The 24,062-nt window shown below is 44.1% G+C and overlaps 1 protein-coding gene across 2 annotated transcripts in view; it reads right to left on the bottom strand.

Annotated features, from left to right (window-relative positions):
• The window catches only part of nr2f6b (nuclear receptor subfamily 2, group F, member 6b), a 29,612-nt gene extending 5,764 nt beyond the window's left edge, over positions 1-23,848 (bottom strand). For both annotated transcript variants that reach the window (XM_029651032.2, XM_029651033.2), the window contains exons 1-2: positions 23,065-23,848; positions 3,039-3,133 (exon numbers count right to left, since the gene is read on the bottom strand). In XM_029651032.2, coding sequence (XP_029506892.1) covers positions 3,039-3,133; positions 23,065-23,330 — 361 coding nt within the window. In that variant the 5' untranslated portion in view covers positions 23,331-23,848. The remainder of the gene's footprint in view (positions 1-3,038; positions 3,134-23,064) is intronic.
• Positions 23,849-24,062: the final 214 nt, after the last annotated feature.

Raw genomic sequence — 24,062 nt, 5'->3', positions numbered from 1 at the left:
ACAGGTTTTACTAAATCATTACAGGTTTTACTAAATCATTACCAGGTTTTACTAAATCATTACCAGGTTTCACTAAATCATTACCAGGTTTTACTAAATCATTACAGGTTTTACTAAATCATTACAGGTTTTACTAAATCATTACAGGTTTTACTATAACATCTCTTCCACCCTAGACACATTTTCTCATCTGCTTGCATGAGTCTCCCCTATATTAAAGGTGTTTTGGTGCTTCCAAAACATTTACTATATCACAGGTAAGTATAGTCTAGTCTAACAGTCTAACCTGTCCTCTATCCACCATTCATAGTGACAATAGTGATAGGTGGATTGTTTGCCCAGATCTATAATATGCTAACTAGCATCAAACCACTCATACAATCATTCAAAGCTGCACCAATGTTTTATGTAAGCGGAGAGGCCAGGTACGTCATTGCGCATGAAAGAACAGTGAAGACATGAGACACTCAGCTCAAAACGCTTCCTTAATGATCATGTTTAGGGACAATTCACATATCCTACCCAGACTAGCCTTGCAACAAATAACTGCATGATGGTTTTCAAGTGAGAACAACATTCCACTCTAGGCTGTAAACTGCATTGAAAATGTCATTTGAATAATGGAGCGAAATCCCTGTCATTTGAATATTTCATTCCATTAATTTAATTTGGATCAGTTCTGGGTCTTCTCTGGACAGTTTATAAGGTCTAGAGAGACATAATGAGATCCGCTGTCATAATGTTCCCAGGAAAGTCATGCTCTCTCTGCCTCCAATATAGCCAAAATATTTGTCATTTCACTTTCAAAATGTATTACCTTTTAGGTGTGGCATAAACAAAACCGTGCTTCTACACCTGCATTGCTTGCTGTTTGGGGTTTTAGGCTGGGTTTCTGTACAGCACTTTGAGATATCAGCTGATGTACGAAGGGCTATATAAATACATTTGATTTGATTTGATTTGAACCAGTCTCAATGTTTTAATCTGATTAGGCTATTTAAAAATTATCCTGTAGGAATCGTCCAAAATAAAATTCCAGCATCCAAACTGTGCAGATTGTGGTGTTGAAAACGCAAACTATGAAGTTGAAGCTCCCCCAAGTCGGTATGCTTGGCTTATTGGTTGTGGTGCATTGGTGGAAAAATTGTTGCATATATTTTATATAAATATAGCATCAACATTTTGAAAATCGGATTTCCACCTCAGGGTTTTCTTGCAAGACGAAATATATGCTGACAGAGCTGTAGATGCCTAGCCCAAGGGTTTCCCAAACTGGGTCCTGGGGCCCCCTCGTGCACGTTTAGTTTTCTTCTGCCCTAACACTACACAGCTGATTCAAATAATAAACTAATCATCAAGCTTTGATCATTTAAATCCTCTGTGTAGTTTTAGGGCAAAAACCAACATGTGCACCACTTGGGGTCCCCAGGACCCAGTTTGGGAAACGCTGACCCAGCTGATTATTGTCTGCAGCTCTGATCGTAGTGGGGCGGCAGGTAGCCTAGTGGTTAGAGCGTTGGAACAGTAACCGAAAGGTTGCAAGATTGAATCCCCGAGCTGACAAGGTACAAATCTGTCATTCTGAACAAGGCAGTTAACCCACTGTTCCTAGGCCGTCATTGAAAATAAGAATCTGTTCTTAACTGACTTGCCGAGTTAAATAAAGATACATGTAGTGTCTAATGAAACATGCAAGGAGAGTTAGCTTGTCCGTGGTGGTCGGCGGACCCTCAACCTCCTGGCCCGTAGCCTGCGGGGCGCATGCTGAAGTGTCGAAGTTGATATCCACATTTATAAACACAGGGTAGCTACAGTTACACTATATATATACAAAAGTACAGTATGTAGACACTCCTTCAAATGAGTGAATTGGCTATTTCAGGAGTGATGAGTCACGTTTCACCGTCTGATGGACAAATCTGGGTTTGGCGGATGCCAGGTAAATGCTACCTGCCCAAATACATAGTGCCAACTGTAAAGTTTGGTGGAGGAGGAATAATGGTCTGGGGCCTGTTTTTCATGGTTCGGGTTAGGCCCTGACCTCAACCCCATCGAACACCTTTGGGATGAATTGGAACAACGACTGCGAGCCAGGCCTAATTGCCCAACATCAGTGCCCGACCTCACTAATGCTCTTGTGGCTGAATGCAAGTCCCCACAGCAATGTTCCAACAGCTAGTGGAAAGCCTTCCCAGAAGAGTGGAGGCTGCTATAGCAGGAAAGGGGGGGACCAACTCCCTATTAATGCCCATGATTTTGGAATAAGATGTTCGACAAGCAGGTGTCCACATACTTTTGGTCATGTAGTTTATTTGTGGCCGTAAACACTATTGTGAGGGAGGGTGTCCAATTTTTTTTTCAGTACAAGGGGAGGGTCATGTCAAAATATTTTTACGTTGGGGAGGGGTGGGGGTGGGGAAGTCTTTTTTTTAATGACACCTCAAGTTGGACCCACCAACTGGCGAAGGTGATCCAAGCGGTTCCAGGTAATGTGGAAACACTGTGGCCAGGCTTCGTCAGTGCTGTCGTTGGGTGACTCTGACCCCTGAATGAATATCCCTGCTGAATATAGCTCTGGGCTGGTGTCAACTCAAAGCAGAATACAGGCTGGGTTATTCAACCTTCACACTGCCTGGGAAATGCCTCTGGCACCTAGCCCTGAATGATACGTACTACGTAGTGGTACTTAGAGTCTAGGGGTCAAGAGTGTGTTGGTTAGAGGATAGAGCTAAACTGGTTTACAAATACTATGCCACATGAAATAAGTATAAAACATGTTAGCATTTATATGAAACTGTGAGACAGTTTTCCTCACCCATTAACACCTTAAAATTGAGCTTGATGTAGTTTACAGTGTAAATATGCAAATATTTTGGCCACCTGACAAGAGTTGTGAAATGTCGGCTCTGTTTATAACGGCAGGGGCAAACTATCTTGATGCAGTCAGTTAGGATATATGGAACATTTGGATTGGCCTCTGCTTTAGGCATGGTCTGACTGGCGGAGATGTTGTGCAATAGGTAAGATGGGATAGTTACCTTCTTTACGCATGCCAACACGGAAGCATTTCTTCAGCCGGCAGTATTGGCACTGGTTGCGGTGATGCTGGTCTATCTGGCATTCTCGATTCGACCTGCACAACAGAATATTAAACATAGAACTTAGAACGTGTTATCATAACGAATTTAGAACATAGAACGTGTTAGAACGAATTTAGAACATAGAACGTGTTATCATAACGAATTTAGAACATAGAACGTGTTATCATAACGAATTTAGAACATAGAACGTGTTAGAACGTGTTATCATAACGAATTTAGAACATAGAACGTGTTATCATAACGAATTTAGAACATAGAACGTGTTATCATTCTCTCTACAATTTCTCTCTCTCTCTCTCTCTCTCTCTCTCTCTCTCTCCCTGTATAGCTGTGTAGGCCAGTATAGCTGTATTCAACTGGGCATACACTGGTTGGATCAATATTGTTTCCACATCATTTCAATGAAATTCCTCCATGAGGGAGGCAAAAGGGTGCTTAGCCCGCTCAGTTGAAACTTGTGCCTCCTCAGTTTTAGTTTTATGTCGCTCTATAAAAATAACTAAAAAGTTCAAATGATTTGAGTGATAGGTTGGCACAAAATCTGTATCTCCACTGCGCTGTGTCAGCACAATGGACATGGTGTGTGTAGGGGACTACGGAAAGCCACTGGGGCAGGTAGGTATGATTCCTTTGGGTTTCCACAAAAAGCGGGGGGAAAACCCCTCTCATCTGTGGTAGGCTATGTGAATAACGAGGTACACGACTCTGCCTGTAATATTATGATTTTGATTTATAACTGCGGGGGTCAAGTTTACTGTTGAAGCTGCTTCTCTCAACTCTGCCTCACGCCCCACCACTCCAGAGTTTAGTTAGCTTCTTAGTTAGCTGTAAAATACGTTAGTGTCATTAGCCTTAGCCTATTTAGCTAGCTCGAACCAGCTAAACTGCCACAATGGATATCAGAAATTGGCTTTGCCAAAGTACCCAAACAAAGCAAAAAGGAGGAGAACGTCCAACCATCGCGGCCGCCGCCAAGCCTAGCAGCGCTAATGCTGCCGAGCTCCAGCTAGCTCTGCCTGCATAGCCTGATCTTACAAGAAGATGCAGGACGTCAAGGACGCTGCAACTCTTCTGAAAAAAAGTATGAAACAATCTAGCTGTTTGGTTTTTGATCAAAATCTTGCTTTTAGCGTGTATGATTCTGTCCATGGTGTTGATAGAGCGCAGGGAGATTTCACACCATTGAACTGGTCACTTCTTGGTTAATAGCATTTGAACGTTTATGTTTATTGTGTTATAGCGTGATATATGCAGAATTCAACATAATTCAAATGCCAGAACCTAAATGACGCTCCTGGGCAGTAGCTACACATCGTTATGTTTCATCATTGAAATACATTCATTCTGGCCGAGTGGCGCTGCGGTCTAAGGAACTGCATCGCAGTGCAAGAGGCGTCACTACAGACCCGGGTTCGATCCCAGGATGTGTCGCGACCGGGAGACCCATGAGGCGGTGTACAATTGGCCCAGTATCATCCAGGTTAGGGGAGGGTTTGGCTGGCTGGGATGTCCTTGTCCCATTGTGCTCTATCGAGTCCTTGTGGCGGGCCAGGCGCAGTGCATGCTGACTTGTGTTGTACGGCTGGCTTCCGGGTTAAGCTGGCAGGTGCGGTTTGGCGAGTCATGTTTTGGGGGACTTGCCTCTCCAGAGCCCGTTAGGGAGGAGTTGCAGAGATGAGACAAGATCGTAATTGGGGAGAAAAAGGGAGTAAAATAAAAAAAATATTCATTCTACTATGGTATTCTTGGTACACTATTTGTTTTCATGGTTGTAAATGGAACTGTGTGCCATATCCCAACATGTTGCTGAAGCCTATAGGCCTATTTACTTGGCAAGACCGCTGTGCATGGCTGCATCTCACTGTAGTAGGCTGGAGGCTGTAGACTGCATCTCACTATAGTAGGCTGTAGGCTGCATCTCACTGTAGTATACTGTAGGATGCATCTCACTGTATTAGACTGTAGGCTGCATCTCACTGTAGTAGGCTGTAGACTGCATCTCACTGTAGTAGGCTGTAGGCTGCATCTCACTGTAGTATACTGTAGGCTGCATCTCACTGTAGTAGACTGTAGGCTGCATCTCACTGTAGTAGGCTGGAGGCTGCATCTCACTGTAGTAGGCTGGAGGCTGCATCTCACTGTAGTAGGCTGGAGGCTGCATCTCACTGTAGTAGGCTGGAGGCTGCATCTCACTGTAGTAGGCTGTAGACTGATTCTCACTGTAGTAGACTGTAGACTGAATCTCACTGTAGTAGACTGTAGGCTGCATCTCACTGTAGTAGACTGGAGGCTGCATCTCACTGTAGTAGACTGTAGGCTGCATCTCACTGTAGTAGACTGTAGACTGCATCTCACTGTAGTAGGCTGGAGGCTGTAGACTGCATCTCACTATAGTAGGTTGCATCTCACTGTAGTAGGCTGTAGACTGCATCTCACTGTAGTAGGCTGTAGGCTGCATCTCACTGTAGTAGGCTGGAGGCTGTAGACTGCATCTCACTATAGTAGGTTGCATCTCACTGTAGTAGGCTGTAGACTGCATCTCACTGTAGTAGGCTGTAGACTGCATCTCACTGTAGTAGGCTTGAGGCTGCATCTCACTGTAGTAGGCTGTAGACTGCATCTCACTGTAGTAGGCTGGAGGCTGCATCTCACTGTAGTAGGCTGTAGACTGATTCTCACTGTAGTAGACTGTAGACTGAATCTCACTGTAGTAGACTGTAGGCTTTATCTCACTGTAGTAGGCTGTAGACTGCATCTCACTGTAGTAGACTGTAGACTGCATCTCACTGTAGTAGACTGTAGACTGCATCTCACTGTAGTAGACTGTAGACTTCATCTCACTGTAGTAGGCTGTAGACTGCATCTCACTGTAGTACGCTGTAGGCTTTATCTCACTGTAGTAGGCTTTATCTCACTGTAGTAGGCTTTATCTCACTGTAGTAGGCTTTATCTCACTGTAGTAGACTGTAGGCTTTATCTCACTGTAGTAGGCTGTAGACTGCATCTCACTGTAGTAGACTGTAGACTGCATCTCACTGTAGTAGACTGTAGGCTGCATCTCACTGTAGTAGGCTGTAGGCTGCATCTCACTGTAGTAGACTGTAGGCTGCATCTCACTGTAGTAGGCTGTAGGCTTTATCTCACTGTAGTAGGCTGTAGACTGCATCTCACTGTAGTAGACTGTAGGCTTTATCTCACTGTAGTAGGCTGTAGACTGCATCTCACTGTAGTACGCTGTAGGCTTTATCTCACTGTAGTAGGCTTTATCTCACTGTAGTAGACTGTAGGCTTTATCTCACTGTAGTAGGCTTTATCTCACTGTAGTAGGCTTTATCTCACTGTAGTAGGCTTTATCTCACTGTAGTAGACTGCATCTCACTGTAGTAGGCTGCATCTCACTGTAGTAGACTGTAGGCTTTATCTCACTGTAGTAGACTGTAGGCTTTATCTCACTGTAGTAGACTGTAGGCTTTATCTCACTGTAGTAGACTGCATCTCACTGTAGTAGGCTGCATCTCACTGTAGTAGACTGTGGGCTTTATCTCACTGTAGTAGACTATAGGCTTTATCTCACTGTAGTAGACTGCATCTCACTGTAGTAGGCTGCATCTCACTGTAGTAGACTGTAGGCTTTATCTCACTGTAGTAGACTGTAGGCTTTATCTCACTGTAGTAGGCTTTATCTCACTGTAGTAGGCTTTATCTCACTGTAGTAGGCTTTATCTCACTGTAGTAGACTGTAGGCTTTATCTCACTGTAGTAGGCTGTTATCTCACTGTAGTAGACTGTAGACTGCATCTCACTGTAGTAGACTGTAGGCTGCATCTCACTGTAGTAGGCTGTAGGCTGCATCTCACTGTAGTAGACTGTAGGCTGCATCTCACTGTAGTAGGCTTTATCTCACTGTAGTAGACTGTGGTATTCTTGGTACACTATTTGTTTTCATGGTTGTAAATGGAACTGTGTGCCATATCCCAACATGTTGCTGAAGCCTATAGGCCTATTTACTTGGCAAGACCGCTGTGCATGGCTGCATCTCACTGTAGTAGGCTGGAGGCTGTAGACTGCATCTCACTATAGTAGGCTGTAGGCTGCATCTCACTGTAGTATACTGTAGGATGCATCTCACTGTATTAGACTGTAGGCTGCATCTCACTGTAGTAGACTGTAGACTGCATCTCACTGTAGTAGGCTGGAGGCTGTAGACTGCATCTCACTATAGTAGGTTGCATCTCACTGTAGTAGGCTGTAGACTGCATCTCACTGTAGTAGGCTGTAGGCTGCATCTCACTGTAGTAGGCTGGAGGCTGTAGACTGCATCTCACTATAGTAGGTTGCATCTCACTGTAGTAGGCTGTAGACTGCATCTCACTGTAGTAGGCTGTAGACTGCATCTCACTGTAGTAGGCTTGAGGCTGCATCTCACTGTAGTAGGCTGTAGACTGCATCTCACTGTAGTAGGCTGGAGGCTGCATCTCACTGTAGTAGGCTGTAGACTGATTCTCACTGTAGTAGACTGTAGACTGAATCTCACTGTAGTAGACTGTAGGCTTTATCTCACTGTAGTAGGCTGTAGACTGCATCTCACTGTAGTAGACTGTAGACTGCATCTCACTGTAGTAGACTGTAGACTGCATCTCACTGTAGTAGACTGTAGACTTCATCTCACTGTAGTAGGCTGTAGACTGCATCTCACTGTAGTACGCTGTAGGCTTTATCTCACTGTAGTAGGCTTTATCTCACTGTAGTAGGCTTTATCTCACTGTAGTAGGCTTTATCTCACTGTAGTAGACTGTAGGCTTTATCTCACTGTAGTAGGCTGTAGACTGCATCTCACTGTAGTAGACTGTAGACTGCATCTCACTGTAGTAGACTGTAGGCTGCATCTCACTGTAGTAGGCTGTAGGCTGCATCTCACTGTAGTAGACTGTAGGCTGCATCTCACTGTAGTAGGCTGTAGGCTTTATCTCACTGTAGTAGGCTGTAGACTGCATCTCACTGTAGTAGACTGTAGGCTTTATCTCACTGTAGTAGGCTGTAGACTGCATCTCACTGTAGTACGCTGTAGGCTTTATCTCACTGTAGTAGGCTTTATCTCACTGTAGTAGACTGTAGGCTTTATCTCACTGTAGTAGGCTTTATCTCACTGTAGTAGGCTTTATCTCACTGTAGTAGGCTTTATCTCACTGTAGTAGACTGCATCTCACTGTAGTAGGCTGCATCTCACTGTAGTAGACTGTAGGCTTTATCTCACTGTAGTAGACTGTAGGCTTTATCTCACTGTAGTAGACTGCATCTCACTGTAGTAGGCTGCATCTCACTGTAGTAGACTGTGGGCTTTATCTCACTGTAGTAGACTATAGGCTTTATCTCACTGTAGTAGACTGCATCTCACTGTAGTAGGCTGCATCTCACTGTAGTAGACTGTAGGCTTTATCTCACTGTAGTAGACTGTAGGCTTTATCTCACTGTAGTAGGCTTTATCTCACTGTAGTAGGCTTTATCTCACTGTAGTAGGCTTTATCTCACTGTAGTAGACTGTAGGCTTTATCTCACTGTAGTAGGCTGTAGACTGCATCTCACTGTAGTAGACTGTAGACTGCATCTCACTGTAGTAGACTGTAGGCTGCATCTCACTGTAGTAGGCTGTAGGCTGCATCTCACTGTAGTAGACTGTAGGCTGCATCTCACTGTAGTAGGCTGTAGGCTTTATCTCACTGTAGTAGGCTGTAGACTGCATCTCACTGTAGTAGACTGTAGGCTTTATCTCACTGTAGTAGGCTGTAGACTGCATCTCACTGTAGTACGCTGTAGGCTTTATCTCACTGTAGTAGGCTTTATCTCACTGTAGTAGACTGTAGGCTTTATCTCACTGTAGTAGGCTTTATCTCACTGTAGTAGGCTTTATCTCACTGTAGTAGGCTTTATCTCACTGTAGTAGACTGCATCTCACTGTAGTAGGCTGCATCTCACTGTAGTAGACTGTAGGCTTTATCTCACTGTAGTAGACTGTAGGCTTTATCTCACTGTAGTAGACTGTAGGCTTTATCTCACTGTAGTAGACTGCATCTCACTGTAGTAGGCTGCATCTCACTGTAGTAGACTGTGGGCTTTATCTCACTGTAGTAGACTATAGGCTTTATCTCACTGTAGTAGACTGCATCTCACTGTAGTAGGCTGCATCTCACTGTAGTAGACTGTAGGCTTTATCTCACTGTAGTAGACTGTAGGCTTTATCTCACTGTAGTAGGCTTTATCTCACTGTAGTAGGCTTTATCTCACTGTAGTAGACTGCATCTCACTGTAGTAGACTGTAGGCTTTATCTCACTGTAGTAGACTGTAGGCTTTATCTCACTGTAGTAGACTGCATCTCACTGTAATAGACTGTAGGCTTTATCTCACTGTAGTAGACTGTAGGCTTTATCTCACTGTAGTAGACTGTAGGCTTTATCTCACTGTAGTAGACTGCATCTCACTGTAATAGACTGTAGGCTGTGTTTTGGTTATTTTGATCTCCATTCACCTTTTGTTTACTTGGAGTTGGACTACTGTTATTGTAACTATTCTAAATACAGATTGTCATTATCGATCTGATATTTACTTTACTTACTACCACTGGTTTGTTCCATTCGCTTTCATTCGTTAGCATTTGCAGTTGTGTCGGCATTGTTAGCCAAACTGTTTGAATGCTTGAATAACAAGGCTACTACTTTCAGCATTTAGTTAGCATTATTTAGTTAGCAATATTTAGTTAGCATTGTTTAGTTAGCATTATTTAGTTAGCATTGTTTAGTTAGCATTGTTTAGTTAGCATTGTTTAGTTAGCATTATTTAGTAGCATTATTTAGTTAGCATTATTTAGGTAAGACAGCTGTGTGTACGGCTGCATTCACATATGCTGTTTGTAATAGGTGAATTATAGCCGATATTCATTGGCAAAACGGCCTTGCTTTGCCGTGTAAAACCATTGTACCATTGTGCTGAAACAGTGCAGTGGAGATGGGCTGGAGGTTTCGCGCCAACCTGTATCCTCAAAAGTCTCTTGGTTTACTGTCATATAGCGTGATATAAGCAGAATTCAATATCATTCCAACGCAAGAACCTAAATAAATGGTGCCCCCTTGCCGATTTCAACTGCCCGGTTACACACTTTATCCTGGCACGGATAGCTGTCTAGGCACTGGGTCTGATAGCTGTCTAGGCACGGGGCCCTATAGCTGTCTAGGCACTGGGTCTGATAGCTGTCTAGGCACTGGGTCTGATAGCTGTCTAGGCACTGGGTCTGAGCCCTCTCCTGTACTCCCTGTTCACCCACGACTGCGTGGCCACGCACGCCTCCAACTCAATCATCAAGTTTGCGGACGACACAACAGTGGTAGGCTTGATTACCAACAACGACGAGACGGCCTACAGGGAGGAGGTGAGGGCCCTCGGAGTGTGGTGTCAGGAAAATAACCTCACACTCAACGTCAACCAAACTAAGGAGATGATTGTGGACTTCAGGAAACAGCAGAGGGAACACCCCCCTATCCACATCGATGGAACAGTAGTGGAGAGGGTAGCAAGTTTTAAGTTCCTCGGCATACACATCACAGACAAACTGAATTGGTCCACTCACACTGACAGCGTCGTGAAGAAGGCGCAGCAGCGCCTCTTCAACCTCAGGAGGCTGAAGAAATTCGGCTTGTCACCAAAAGCACTCACAAACTTCTACAGATGCACAATCGAGAGCATCCTGGCGGGCTGTATCACCGCCTGGTACGGCAACTGCTCCGCCCTCAACCGTAAGGCTCTCCAGAGGGTAGTGAGGTCTGCACAACGCATCACCGGGGGCAAACTACCTGCCCTCCAGGACACCTACACCACCCGATGTTACAGGAAGGCCATAAAGATCATCAAGGACATCAACCACCCGAACCACTGCCTGTTCACCCCGCTATCATCCAGAAGGCGAGGTCAGTACAGGTGCATCAAAGCTGGGACTGAGAGACTGAAAAACAGCTTCTATCTCAAGGCTATCAGACTGTTAAACAGCCACCATTGAGTGGCTGCTGCCAACACACTGTCATTGACACTGACCCAACTCCAGCCACTTTAATAATGGGAATTGATGGGAAATGATGTAAATATATCACTAGCCACTTTAAACAATGCTACCTTATATAATGTTACTTACCCTACATTATTCATCTCATATGCATACGTATATACTGTACTCTACATCATCGACTGCATCCTTATGTAATACATGTATCACTAGCCACTTTAACTATGCCACTTTGTTTACTTTGTCTACATACTCATCTCATATGTATATACTGTACTCGATACCATCTACTGTATGCTGCTCTGTACCATCACTCACTCATATATCCTTATGTACATATTCTTTATCCCCTTACACTGTGTATAAGACAGTAGTTTTAGAATTGTTAGTTAGATTACTTGTTGGTTATCACTGCATTGTCGGAACTAGAAGCACAAGCATTTCGCTACACTCGCATTAACATCTGCTAACCATGTGTATGTGACAAATAAAATTTGATTTGATTTGATAGCTGTCTAGGCACGGGGCCCTATAGCTGTCTAGGCACTGGGTCTGATAGCTGTCTAGGCACGGGGTCTGATAGCTGTCTAGGCACGGGGCCCTATAGCTGTCTAGGCACTGGGTCTGATAGCTGTCTAGGCACTGGGTCTGAGCTGTCTAGGCACTGGGTCTGATAGCTGTCTAGGCACTGGGTCTGATAGCTGTCTAGGCACTGGGTCTGATAGCTGTGTAGGCACGGGGTCTGATAGCTGTGTAGGCACTGGGTCTGATAGCTGTCTAGGCACTGGGTCTGATAGCTGTCTAGGCACTGGGTCTGATAGCTGTCTAGGCACGGGGTCTGATAGCTGTCTAGGCACTGGGTCTGATAGCTGTCTAGGCACTGGGTCTGATAGCTGTCTAGGCACTGGGTCTGATAGCTGTCTAGGCACTGGGTCTGATAGCTGTCTAGGCACTGGGTCTGATAGCTGTCTAGGCACTGGGTCTGATAGCTGTCTAGGCACTGGGTCTGATAGCTGTCTAGGCACTGGGTCTGATAGCTGTCTAGGCACGTGGTCTGATAGCTGTGTAGGCACGGGGTCTGATAGCTGTGTAGGCACTGGGTCTGATAGCTGTCTAGGCCTGTATAGATGTCTAGGCCTGTATAGATGTATAGGCCTGTATAGATGTGTAGGCCTGTATAGATGTCTAGGCCTGTATAGATGTCTAGGCCTGTATAGATGTGTAGGCCTGTATAGATGTCTAGGCCTGTATAGATGTCTAGGCCTGTATAGATGTATAGGCCTGTATAGATGTGTAGGCCTGTATAGATGTCTAGGCCTGTATAGATGTCTAGGCCTGTATAGATGTCTCTGCCTGTATAGATGTGTAGGCCTGTATAGATGTGTAGGCCTGTATAGATGTGTAGGCCTGTATAGATGTATAGGCCTGTATAGATGTGTAGGCCTGTATAGATGTCTAGGCCTGTATAGATGTCTAGGCCTGTATAGATGTGTAGGCCTGTATAGATGTCTAGGCCTGTATAGATGTCTCTGCCTGTATAGATGTCTAGGCCTGTATAGATGTCTCTGCCTGTATAGATGTGTAGGCCTGTATAGATGTCTAGGCCTGTATAGATGTCTCTGCCTGTATAGATGTCTAGGCCTGTATAGATGTCTAGGCCTGTATAGATGTCTAGGCCTGTATAGATGTCTCTGCCTGTATAGATGTCTAGGCCTGTATAGATGTCTCTGCCTGTATAGATGTGTAGGCCTGTATAGATATCTAGGCCTGTATAGCCGTATAGCCTGTATAATCTTGGTTACCCAGAAGTAAAATTTTCTTGAGAAAGTTTGTCATTTCATATTTTACTTCTGGGGGGGGAATGTCCTGTATGATTCCAAATGTAGGAAACAGATTAAGAGCATTTGAACCACTGTGTAGCAGACTGTACAGTAACAGGTCAATGGACAGAGAGAAGGGAAAGTTAACCATAGGAACGTTATCATTTGGCTCATTTGTAAAATGGCGGTATTCAATCTGAACTGGATAACAAGTAAGCGTAAATCTTCCCATGCAGCATTTTTGAGACAATGTGCAGTTGAGCTTATTTTCCCTTCACACTGTAAACATAGAGTAAACATAGTGTAAACACTGTAATTATAGAGTAAACATAAAGTAAACAGAGTAAATGCTGTAAACATAGTGTAAACACTGTAATTATAGAGTAAACATAAAGTAAACATAGTGTAAACCTAGAGTAAACGCTGTAAACATAGTGTCAACATAGTGTAAATGCTGTAAACATAGTGTAAACACTGTAAACATATAGTAAACACTGTAAACATATAGTAAACATAAAGAAAAATGCTGTAAACATAGAGTAAACACTGTAAACAGAGTAAACACTGTAAACATAGAGTGAACATAGAGTAAACACTGTAAACATAGTGTAAACACTGTAAACATATAGTAAACATAAAGAAAAATGCTGTAAACATAGAGTAAACATAGAGTAAATATAAAGAAAACGCTGTAAACATAGTGTAAATGCTGTAAACATAGTAAACACTGTGAACATTGTGTAAACACTGTAAACATAGAGTAAACACTCTAAACACTGTAAACATAGAGTAAACATAGTGTAAACATAGAGTAAACATAGTGTAAACACTGTAATTATAGAGTAAACATAGCATAAACACTGGAAACAGAGAAAACAAAGTGTAAACACTGTAAACATAGTGTAAAAACTGTCAAAATAGTGTCAACACTGTAAACATAGTGTCAACACTGTAAACATAGTGTCAACACTGTCAACACAGTGTCAATACTGTCAACATAGTGTCAACACTGTCAACATAGTGTCCACACTGTCAACATAGTGTCCACACTGTCAACATAGTGTCCACACTGTCAACATAGTGTCAACACTGTCAACACTAGTGTCAACACTGTCAACATAGTGACAACACTGTCAACACAGTGTCAACACTGTCAACACAGTGTCAACACTGTCAACACAGTGTCACACTGTCAACACAGTGTCAACACTGTCAACATAGTGTCAAAACTGTCAACATATTGTCAAAACTGTCAACATATTGTCAACACTGTCAACATAGTGTCAACACTGTCAACATAGTGTAAACACTGTAAACACTGTCAACATAGTGTCAACACTGTCAACATATTGTCAACACTGTCAACAGTGTCAACACTGTCAACATAGTGTCAACACTGTCAACATATTGTCAACACTGTCAACACAGTGTCAACACTGTCAACATAGTGTCAACACTGTCAACATAGTGTCAACACTGTCAACATAGTGTCAACACTGCAACCACCAGCTCCAGGAATCTAAACATGCATTCTTACATCACAGGACCAATATTTGTTTATCCCTGACAGCACTGAAACCTGTTTGGCAGCTTTTTAATTTAATATAGCCCTTAGATAGTAAACAATAAACAAAGTGTCATATTCCTCAGGAGTGTGATGTGGTAGTGCAGTCAATATATTATTGACTATAAACTAGGTGGGAGTGGGAAAGGCACATTTGCCTTTCAATATGTATTTTGCCATGTGTATATTATACACCTGAAAATCTAAAACATAAACCTGAGTTAAAGCTGCAACACAGCCTAATCCAGAGTTGAATCCCCTAAGGGAAATATGATCTAACAAGTTACAGGTTCTATATTTATGCTGTACCTATGATTTATACAAACGGTGTGTCTAATCCTGAATGCTGATTGGGTTAAAACCCGCATTCCAGCCAGTGTCTATTCCACAAGTTACCACAGGCTAAATCTATGACGTTAAAATGCCTATTTACTCTGTTCCATCTGACTGCGCAATCCACTGTCTCTTCAGCCCAGCCAGGCAATTTATAAACTCGATGTCCACTATATAAAGCATCTAGACATGATTTATTTTAGACTAACATTTAGTTATCAACAGTATAAACCCTGCTGTCTGTCTCTCCGATATTTGCAACATTGTTTCAATATTCAAATTCGATTTCCAGCTGCCCCATAGTAATGAACGTGTCGGGACTCGGGACGAGACAGATAGGCATGCAATGTTTCTCCGCCAGTCAAAATCATGAATCAGCTGGCATAATCTTTATGGATATATACAAAGGAATGGAAATGGAAAAAAGTGCAGCTAGTTTGCAGTCTTTCCAGCTTCAGTTTGAAGTGACTGTGTTAGCTGTGTTGTTGGCCAGTTCCTCTGAACAACAGTGTCCTGACGAGAGAGCACTTTTTTTTTTATGCCAGGTGAAATTGCGCCTCATTAGGTCATTGCTATGGATGTATCCAAATAAATGTCACTAGCAAACAGCTTAAACAAATGCAAATGTAGCTACTTTGCTGTTATTCTAGCTGCTTTTTTATGTGACTGTACATTAGCTGTAGATGGCTAGCTAGCAAGCAAGAGATAAGAATGTTGCCAGCCAGTAAGGAAATGTAAACATTTAGAACGAATGACTTGGTCGCGTCCATAGATCCAGAACAAAAATACTGAACAACTGAGTCGCATCTCTAACCAACGACCAGCCGGCTTGGGTAGCAACCCTAGATTTGTGTCGGGACTATATCTTGTGGAAGGATGAAATAGTATGAATAAATCCTAAAAAAAAAAAAAATTTGAATCATTATTTGAATATGTTGGTAACCCGTTGTATAAAGGTGATAATGCCCTCATAGCCGGTGTTTGGAGGATATATTGATACGGTTTGCAGCACCCGTGCCAATATGTCCTCCAAACACCGGCTTAGAGGGCATTTTCACTTAAATAAACACCATGAACAGAATATGAATTTTTGAGATCCAAGTACACAGTAACTTTTGACATTAACTTACGTGTTTCTTGTATTTTTTCTAAACATTATTTTTTCAATTATTATGTTATTGTTTTGCACGTGAACATATTTTCTTGTGACTATACAGAGTGGCTGCACCTACCTGCAGAGACGCCGGAAAACCGGAATTTGCACCAGTACTTTTCAATCTGACCACCACTTTCAAAGCAGCAGCACCTTTCAGCGCATTTTCACAGTTCTACTTTTACCTGCCATGTCGCAGTCTACCATTGAAACAATTGAAGACTAAAATGCAGAAAATTTGTGGCACTAGGCGCCATTTAAAAAAATATATGAGCATGGCCTTACTTGTATTTGTATTTATTATGGATCCCCATTAGTTCCTGCCAAGGTAGCAGCTACTCTTCCTGGGGTTTATCATGGATCCCCATTAGTTCCTGCCACGGCAGCAGCTACTCTTCCTGGGGTTTATTATGGATCCCCAGTAGTTCCTGCCAAGGCAGCAGCTACTCTTCCTGGGGTTTATCATGGATCCCCATTAGTTCCTCCCAAGGCAGCAGCTACTCTTCCTGGGGTTTATTAAGGATCCCCATTAGTTCCTGCCAAGGCAGCAGCTACTCTTCCTGGAGTTTATCATGGATCCCCATTAGTTCCTGCCAAGGCAGCAGCTACTCTTCCTGGGGTTTATTATGGATCCCCTGCCATTTCCTGGTTCCTGCCAAGGCAGCAGCTACTCTTCCTGGGGTTTATCATGGATCCCCATTAGTTCCTGCCAAGGCAGCAGCTACTCTTCCTGGGGTTTATTATGGATCCCCATTAGTTCCTGCCAAGGCAGCAGCTACTCTTCCTGGGGTTTATTATGGATCCCCATTAGTTCCTGCCAAGGCAGCAGCTACTCTTCCTGGGGTTTATTAAGGATCCCCATTAGTTCCTGCCAAGGTAGCAGCTACTCTTCCTGGGGTTTATTATGGATCCCCATTAGTTCCTGCCAAGGCAGCAGCTACTCTTCCTGGGGTTTTCCTGGGGTTATGGATCCCCATTAGTTCCTGCCAAGGCAGCAGCTACTCTTCCTGGGGTTTATCATGGATCCCCATTAGTTCCTGCCAAGGCAGCAGCTACTCTTCCTGGGGTTTTATTCCTGCCAAGGCAGGATCCCCCCCATTAGTTCCTGGGGTTTATTAAGGATCCCCAAGTTCCTGCAGCAGCTACTCTTCCTGGGGTTTATTATGGATCCCCATTAGTTCCTGCCAAGGCAGCAGCTACTCTTCCTGGGGTTTATCATGGATCCCCATTAGTTCCTGCCAAGGCAGCAGCTACTCTTCCTGGGGTTTATCATGGATCCCCATTAGTTCCTGACAAGGCAGCAGCTACTCTTCCTGGGGTCCAGCAACATTAAAATAGTTATGCAACTTTAAAAACATTACAACACATTCATAATATATTTCACAACACACTGTGTGCCCTCAGGCCCCTACTCCAATAACACATTCTACTGTTTGCATCAGTTACCAGATGTGGGATAGAGTTCCATGTAGTCATGGCTCTATGTAATACTGTGTGCCTCCCATAGTCTGTTCTGGACTTGGGGACTGTGAAGAGACCTCTGGGGACATGTCTTGTAGGGTATGCATGGGTGTCTGAGCTGTGTGCTAGTCGTTTAAACAGACAGCTCAGTGCTTTCAACATGTCAATACCTCTCACATATACAAGTAGTGATGAAGTCATTTTCTCCTCTACTTTGAGTCAGGAGAGTTTGACATGCATATTATTAATGTTTGCTCTCTGTGTACATCCAAGGGCCAGCCGTGCTGCCCTGTTCTGAGCCAATTGCAATTTTCCTAAGTCCCTCTTTGTAGCACCTGACCACACGACTGAACAGTAGTCCAGGTGCGACAAACCTAGAGCCTGTAAGACCTGCCTTGTTGAGCGAGAGTTGCACCCCTTCTGAAAAAACCTACACTCGATCCCTCCGATGTCAACAACTACAGACCAGTATCCCTTCTTTCTTTTCTCTCCAAAACTCTTGAACGTGCCGTCCTTGGCCAGCTCTCCCGCTATCTCTCTCAGAATGACCTTCTTGATCCAAATCAGTCAGGTTTCAAGACTAGTCATTCAACTGAGACTGCTCTTCTCTGTATCACGGAGGCGCTCCGCACTGCTAAAGCTAACTCTCTCTCCTCTGCTCTCATCCTTCTAGACCTATCGGCTGCCTTCGATACTGTGAACCATCAGATCCTCCTCTCCACCCTCTCCGAGTTGGGCATCTCCGGCGCGGCCCACGCTTGGATTGCGTCCTACCTGACAGGTCGCTCCTACCAGGTGGCGTGGCGAGAATCCGTCTCCACACCACGTGCTCTCACCACTGGTGTCCCCCAGGGCTCTGTTCTAGGCCCTCTCCTATTCTCGCTATACACCAAGTCACTTGGCTCTGTCATAACCTCACATGGTCTCTCCTATCATTGCTATGCAGACGACACACAATTAATCTTCTCCTTTCCCCCTTCTGATGACCAGGTGGCGAATCGCATCTCTGCATGTCTGGCAGACATATCCGTGTGGATGACGGATCACCACCTCAAGCTGAACCTCGGCAAGACGGAGCTGCTCTTCCTCCCGGGGAAGGACTGCCCGTTCCATGATCTCGCCATCACGGTTGACAACTCCATTGTGTCCTCCTCCCAGAGCGCTAAGAACCTTGGCGTGATCCTGGACAACACCCTGTCGTTCTCAACTAACATCAAGGCGGTGGCCCGTTCCTGTAGGTTCATGCTCTACAACATCCGCAGAGTACGACCCTGCCTCACACAGGAAGCGGCGCAGGTCCTAATCCAGGCACTTGTCATCTCCCGTCTGGATTACTGCAACTCGCTGTTGGCTGGGCTCCCTGCCTGTGCCATTAAACCCCTACAACTCATCCAGAACGCCGCAGCCCGTCTGGTGTTCAACCTTCCCAAGTTCTCTCACGTCACCCCGCTCCTCCGCTCCCTCCACTGGCTTCCAGTTGAAGCTCGCATCCGCTACAAGACCATGGTGCTTGCCTACGGAGCTGTGAGGGGAACGGCACCTCAGTACCTCCAGGCTCTGATCAGGCCCTACACCCAAACAAGGGCACTGCGTTCATCCACCTCTGGCCTGCTCGCCTCCCTACCACTGAGGAAGTACAGTTCCCGCTCAGCCCAGTCAAAACTGTTCGCTGCTCTGGCCCCCCAATGGTGGAACAAACTCCCTCACGACGCCAGGACAGCGGAGTCAATCACCACCTTCCGGAGACACCTGAAACCCCACCTCTTTAAGGAATACCTAGGATAGGATAAAGTAATCCCTCTCACCCCCCCTCCCCCTGAAAAGATTTAGATGCACTACTGTTCCACTGGAGGTCATAAGGTGAATGCACCAATTTGTAAGTCGCTCTGGATAAGAGCGTCTGCTAAATGACTTAAATGTAAATGTAAATGTTGTTGATAGTGCTGTTAAGAAGGTAGAGTAGCTCTTTATTATGAACAGACTTCTCCCCATCTTACTACTTTTGTATCAATATGTTTTGACCATGACAGTTTACAATCCAGGGTTACTCCAAGCAGTTTAGTCACCTCAACTTGCTCAATTTCCACATTATTTATTACAAGATTTAGTTGAGGTTTAGGGTTTAGTGAATGATTTGTCTTCAATACAATGCTTTTAGTTTTGGAAATATTTATTCCTTGCCACCCATTCGGAAACTAACTGCAGCTCTTTGTTAAGTGTTTCAGTCATTTCAGTTGCTGTAGCAGCTGATGTGTTTAGTGTTGAGTTATCCGCATACATAGACACACTGGCTTTACTCAAAGCCAGTGGCATGTCGTTAGTAAACACTGAAGAAAGTAAGGGGCCTAGACAGCTGCCTTGTGGAATTCCTGATTCTACCAGGATTCTGTTGGAGAGGCCTCCATTAAAGAACACCCTCTGTGTTCTGTTAGACAGGTAACTCTTTTTCCACAACATAGCAGGGGGTGTAAAGCCATAATACATAGTTTTTTTTCCAGCAGCAGACTATGATCGATAATGTCTAAAGCGGCACTGAAGTCTAACAAAACAGTTCCAACAATCTTTTTATCATAAATTTCTCTCAGCCAATCATCAGTCATTTGTGTAAGTGCTGTGCTTGTTGAATGTCCTTCTCTATAAGCATGCTGAAAGTCTGTTGTCAATTTGTTTACTGTAAAATAGCATTGGTATCTGGTCAAACACTATTTTTTCCAAAACTTTACTACGGGTTGGTAACCGGCATATTGGTCGGCTATTTGAGTCAGTAAAGGAGGCTTTATTACTCTAAGGTATCGGAATGACTTCTGCTTCCTTCCAGGCCTGAGGGCACACACTTTCTAGTAGGCTTAAATTGAAGATATGGCAAATAGGAGAGGCAATATCGTCCTCTATTATCCTCAGTAATCTTCCATCCAAGTTGTCAGATCCTGTTGGCTTGTCATTGTTGATAGACAACAATATTTTTTTCACCTCTTCCGGACTCACTTTACGGAATTCAAACATACAATTTTTGTCTATTAATAATTTGGTCATATATACTTGGATGTGTCACACAAGCTCATAGATCGGACCCGCCGAGTGCTGAAGCGTAAGAGTTGTCTGTTGCTCGGATACAACATGTTCCAAACTGCCTCTGGAAGCAACGTCAACACATTGAACTGTTCGTCGGGAGCTTCATGAAATGGGTTTCCATGGCCGAGCAGCCGCACACAAGCCTAAGATCACCATGCGCAATGCCAAGCGCCAGCTAGAGTGGTGTAAAGCTCGCCACCACTGGACTCTGGAGCAGTGGAAATCCGTTCTCTGGAGTGATGAGTCATTCTTTACCATCTGGCAGTCCGACGGACGAATCTGGGTTTGGCGGATGCCAGGAGAACGCTACCTGACCAAATGCATAGTGCCAATCGCTCTGGATAAGAGCGTCTGCTAAATGACTTAAATGTAAATGTTAAATTTGGTGGAGGAAGAATAATGGTCTGGGGCTGTTTTCATGGTTCGGCCTAGGCCCCTTAGTTCCAGTGAAGGGAAATCTTAACGCTACAGCATACAATGACATTCTAGACAATTCTATGCTTCCAACTTTGCCCTTTCCTGTTTCAGCATGATAATGCCCCCGTGCACAAAGCAAGATCCATACAGAAATGGTTTGTCGAGATCGGTGTGCAAGAACTTGACTGGCCTGCACAGAGCCCTGACCTCAACCCCATCGAACACCTTTGGGATGAATTGGAACGCCGACTACGAGCCAGGCCTAAATGCCCAACACCAGTACCCGACCTCACTAATGCTCTTGTGGCTGAATGGAAGCAAGTTCCCACAGCAATGTTCCAACATCTAGTGGAAAGCCTTCCCAGAATAGTGGAGGCTGTTATAGCAGCAAAGGGGGGGGGACCAACTCCATAATAATGTCCATGATTTTGGAATGAAATGTTTCACGTGCAGCTGTCCACATACCTTTGTTCATGTAGTGTATCTCTCACTCTCTCTCTCTGCTGCTTCTCCTTCATTTGTAAAGAAATGTATTTGTTCAAAGCTGTTCAACTATTGTTTTTCTCTCTCTTTGAGTCAACTACTCTAGCACTACATTTTATACAATGCAGTGCTAGCTAGCTGTAGCTTATGCTTTCAGTATTAGATTCATTTTCTGATGCTCTGATTGGATGGACAACATGTCAGTTCATGCTGCAAGAGCTCTGATAGGTTGAAGGACGTCCTCTGGAAAATGTCATAATTACTCAATAAGTCTATGGAAGGGGGTGAGAACCATGAGCCTCCTAGGTTTTGTATTGAAGTCAATGTACCCAGAGGAGGATGGAAAATAGCTGTTCTCTGGCTACACCATTGTCCTACCAAGTGGTGTAAAGTACTTAAGTAAAATACTTCAAAGTACTACTTAAGTCGTTTTTTGGGGTATCTGTACTCTACTTTACTATTTATTTTTTGGAAAACTTTTACTTTTACTTCACTACATTCCTAAAGAACAGAATGTACTTTTTACTCCTTACATTTTCCCTGACACCCAAAAGTACTCGTTACATTTGGAATGTTAAGCAGGACAGGAAAATGGTGCAATTCACACACTTATCAAGAGAACACGTGGTTATCCATACCGCCTCTGATATGTATTTTAATCAGTTATTTGGTGACGTGAATATATTTAGTATAGTTGTATCTAAAAAGGAAACCTTTTTTTTTTTACGTTTCACTATTTTTATTATAATGAAATTCACTGAGTAGCATGGTCCACCTCTTCCTTCTCTGACGAGCAGCCACTGCCGAGCAATATGATTGGCTATTCATTCAAGCACCACTTCGCTCTTGCGTATCACAATTTCTCGAGCACTGAGCAGTACGCTACGTAAATTGATAGCTACGTTTATAGCTACGTTTACACAGCAAAGGTGAGCTGTCCTTAGCAAAAAGAAGTGCCCGTCAGTCTACTCGCCGAAATTATTTCATTTAGGCAAAGTGATTTACAAAAGTAAACATTCAATAGTGAACATACCAACAATGTGGTGGCTACTGTTGAAAGCAAAATAAAAATCACTGTAGCGTTGATCTTGACAAGCCTATTGTTGACAGGTCAGTATCTCTTTTGGTACGCCATTGTCTTAAAGGGGCAGCATCCTATTTTAAAATGTAAAACAAAACAAAAAACATCTCAAAAAGACATACTTTAGAAACAAACATGAATGTGATTAATTAATACCATGACATTCTAAAGATATAGAATAATGACTTGCATTGCTAAATTATATGAATCAGCTTTTTAATCACAATAGCCAAATGTAGCCAATTAATATCTGAATATAGAGAGGACGCATGCCAATCTATAGGCCCTGCATGACCCCAATCCGTTTAACAAATACACCGTGTACCCACCAGTAGAAATTCTGTTTGGGCTAGCAGATTTTTATCCAGATGGCCCGGTTGGGTTAAGTTTGAACCCTGTCATAGCCTACGAATAGGACCCAGAGTTTTACACAAACAGGTCATGAGATCAAGAAAAACTCCAGGCCCCAGAAAAGACGTGCCACAAATTTAGCCACTGCACTTTTGATCCAGTGGTGCCACCTCTGCCTACCTGCAGGAGTAGTTGAGGTTCCTTCTGATGCTCCTCTTGAAGAAGCTCTTACAGCCCTCGCAGGTGAACACCCCATAGTGTTTCCCACTGGACTTGTCCCCACACACCACGCAGTCCACCACGCACGCCTTGTCTTCGTCTCCCACCTCCACATCGCTCCCGGCCTGGGGCGAGCCCTCCTCATCTCCACGCAGGTAAGCCTTCTCCCCACCCAGTCCGTTGGTCTCCCGGTTAGGATTGCCCCATCCCCCGCTCACCATGGCCATGTCTGAGCTAAACTGCCGACACACACTCTCTCTCTTACACACGCCTGTCCACTCACCGAGTGCTCTCCTCTTTTCTCTGAAAATCTTCAGCTACAACACTTTAGTTTCTAATCATACTAAATACGTTTTTGAGTTCACTTCCAGGAAAAGTAATAGAGTTGACCTCTTTCCCCTTCTGTCTCTGTGAAATGACCCGGAGGTCCCTCTCACTGCTCTACTTCTCTACTGTCGCCCTCCTTTTCTTCTCCTTCTCTCCCCTGTCTTTCCTGTGACCCAAGTCAATGACTCCTCCTAAAAGTTCTGACACAACGAGCGGTTCAGAGTTCAGGAGGGGGAAAAGGGTGCAGCCTGCCCTTTCACAGAAAACAATACATTACACTTAGAGGCTTAGGCTCTCTCCCTCGCTCTCTCCCTCCCTCTCTCTCCCTCTCTCTCTCTCTCTCCCTCTCTCTCTCTCTCCCTCTCTCTCTCTCTCTCTCTTTCTCTCTCTCCCTCTCTCTCTCTCTCTCTCTTTCTCTCTCTCTTCTCTCTCTCCCTCTCTCTCCCTCCCTCTCTTCTCTCTCTCTCTCTGTCTCTCCCTCTATCCCTCTCTTTCTCTCTCTCTCTCTCTCTCTCTCTCACTCTCTCTCTCTCTCTCTCTCTGTCTCTCTGTCTCTCCCTCTATCCTTCTCTTTCTCTCTCTCTCTCCCTCCCTCTCTTTCTCTCTCTCTCTCTGTCTCTTCCTCTATCCCT

This window comes from Oncorhynchus nerka, linkage group LG24 (assembly GCF_034236695.1).
Source record: "Oncorhynchus nerka isolate Pitt River linkage group LG24, Oner_Uvic_2.0, whole genome shotgun sequence".
NCBI classification, from domain to species: Eukaryota; Metazoa; Chordata; class Actinopteri; order Salmoniformes; family Salmonidae; genus Oncorhynchus; species Oncorhynchus nerka.
Note: the sequence above shows the minus strand (reverse complement) of the source record. Positions and strands in the feature narration are given on the sequence as shown.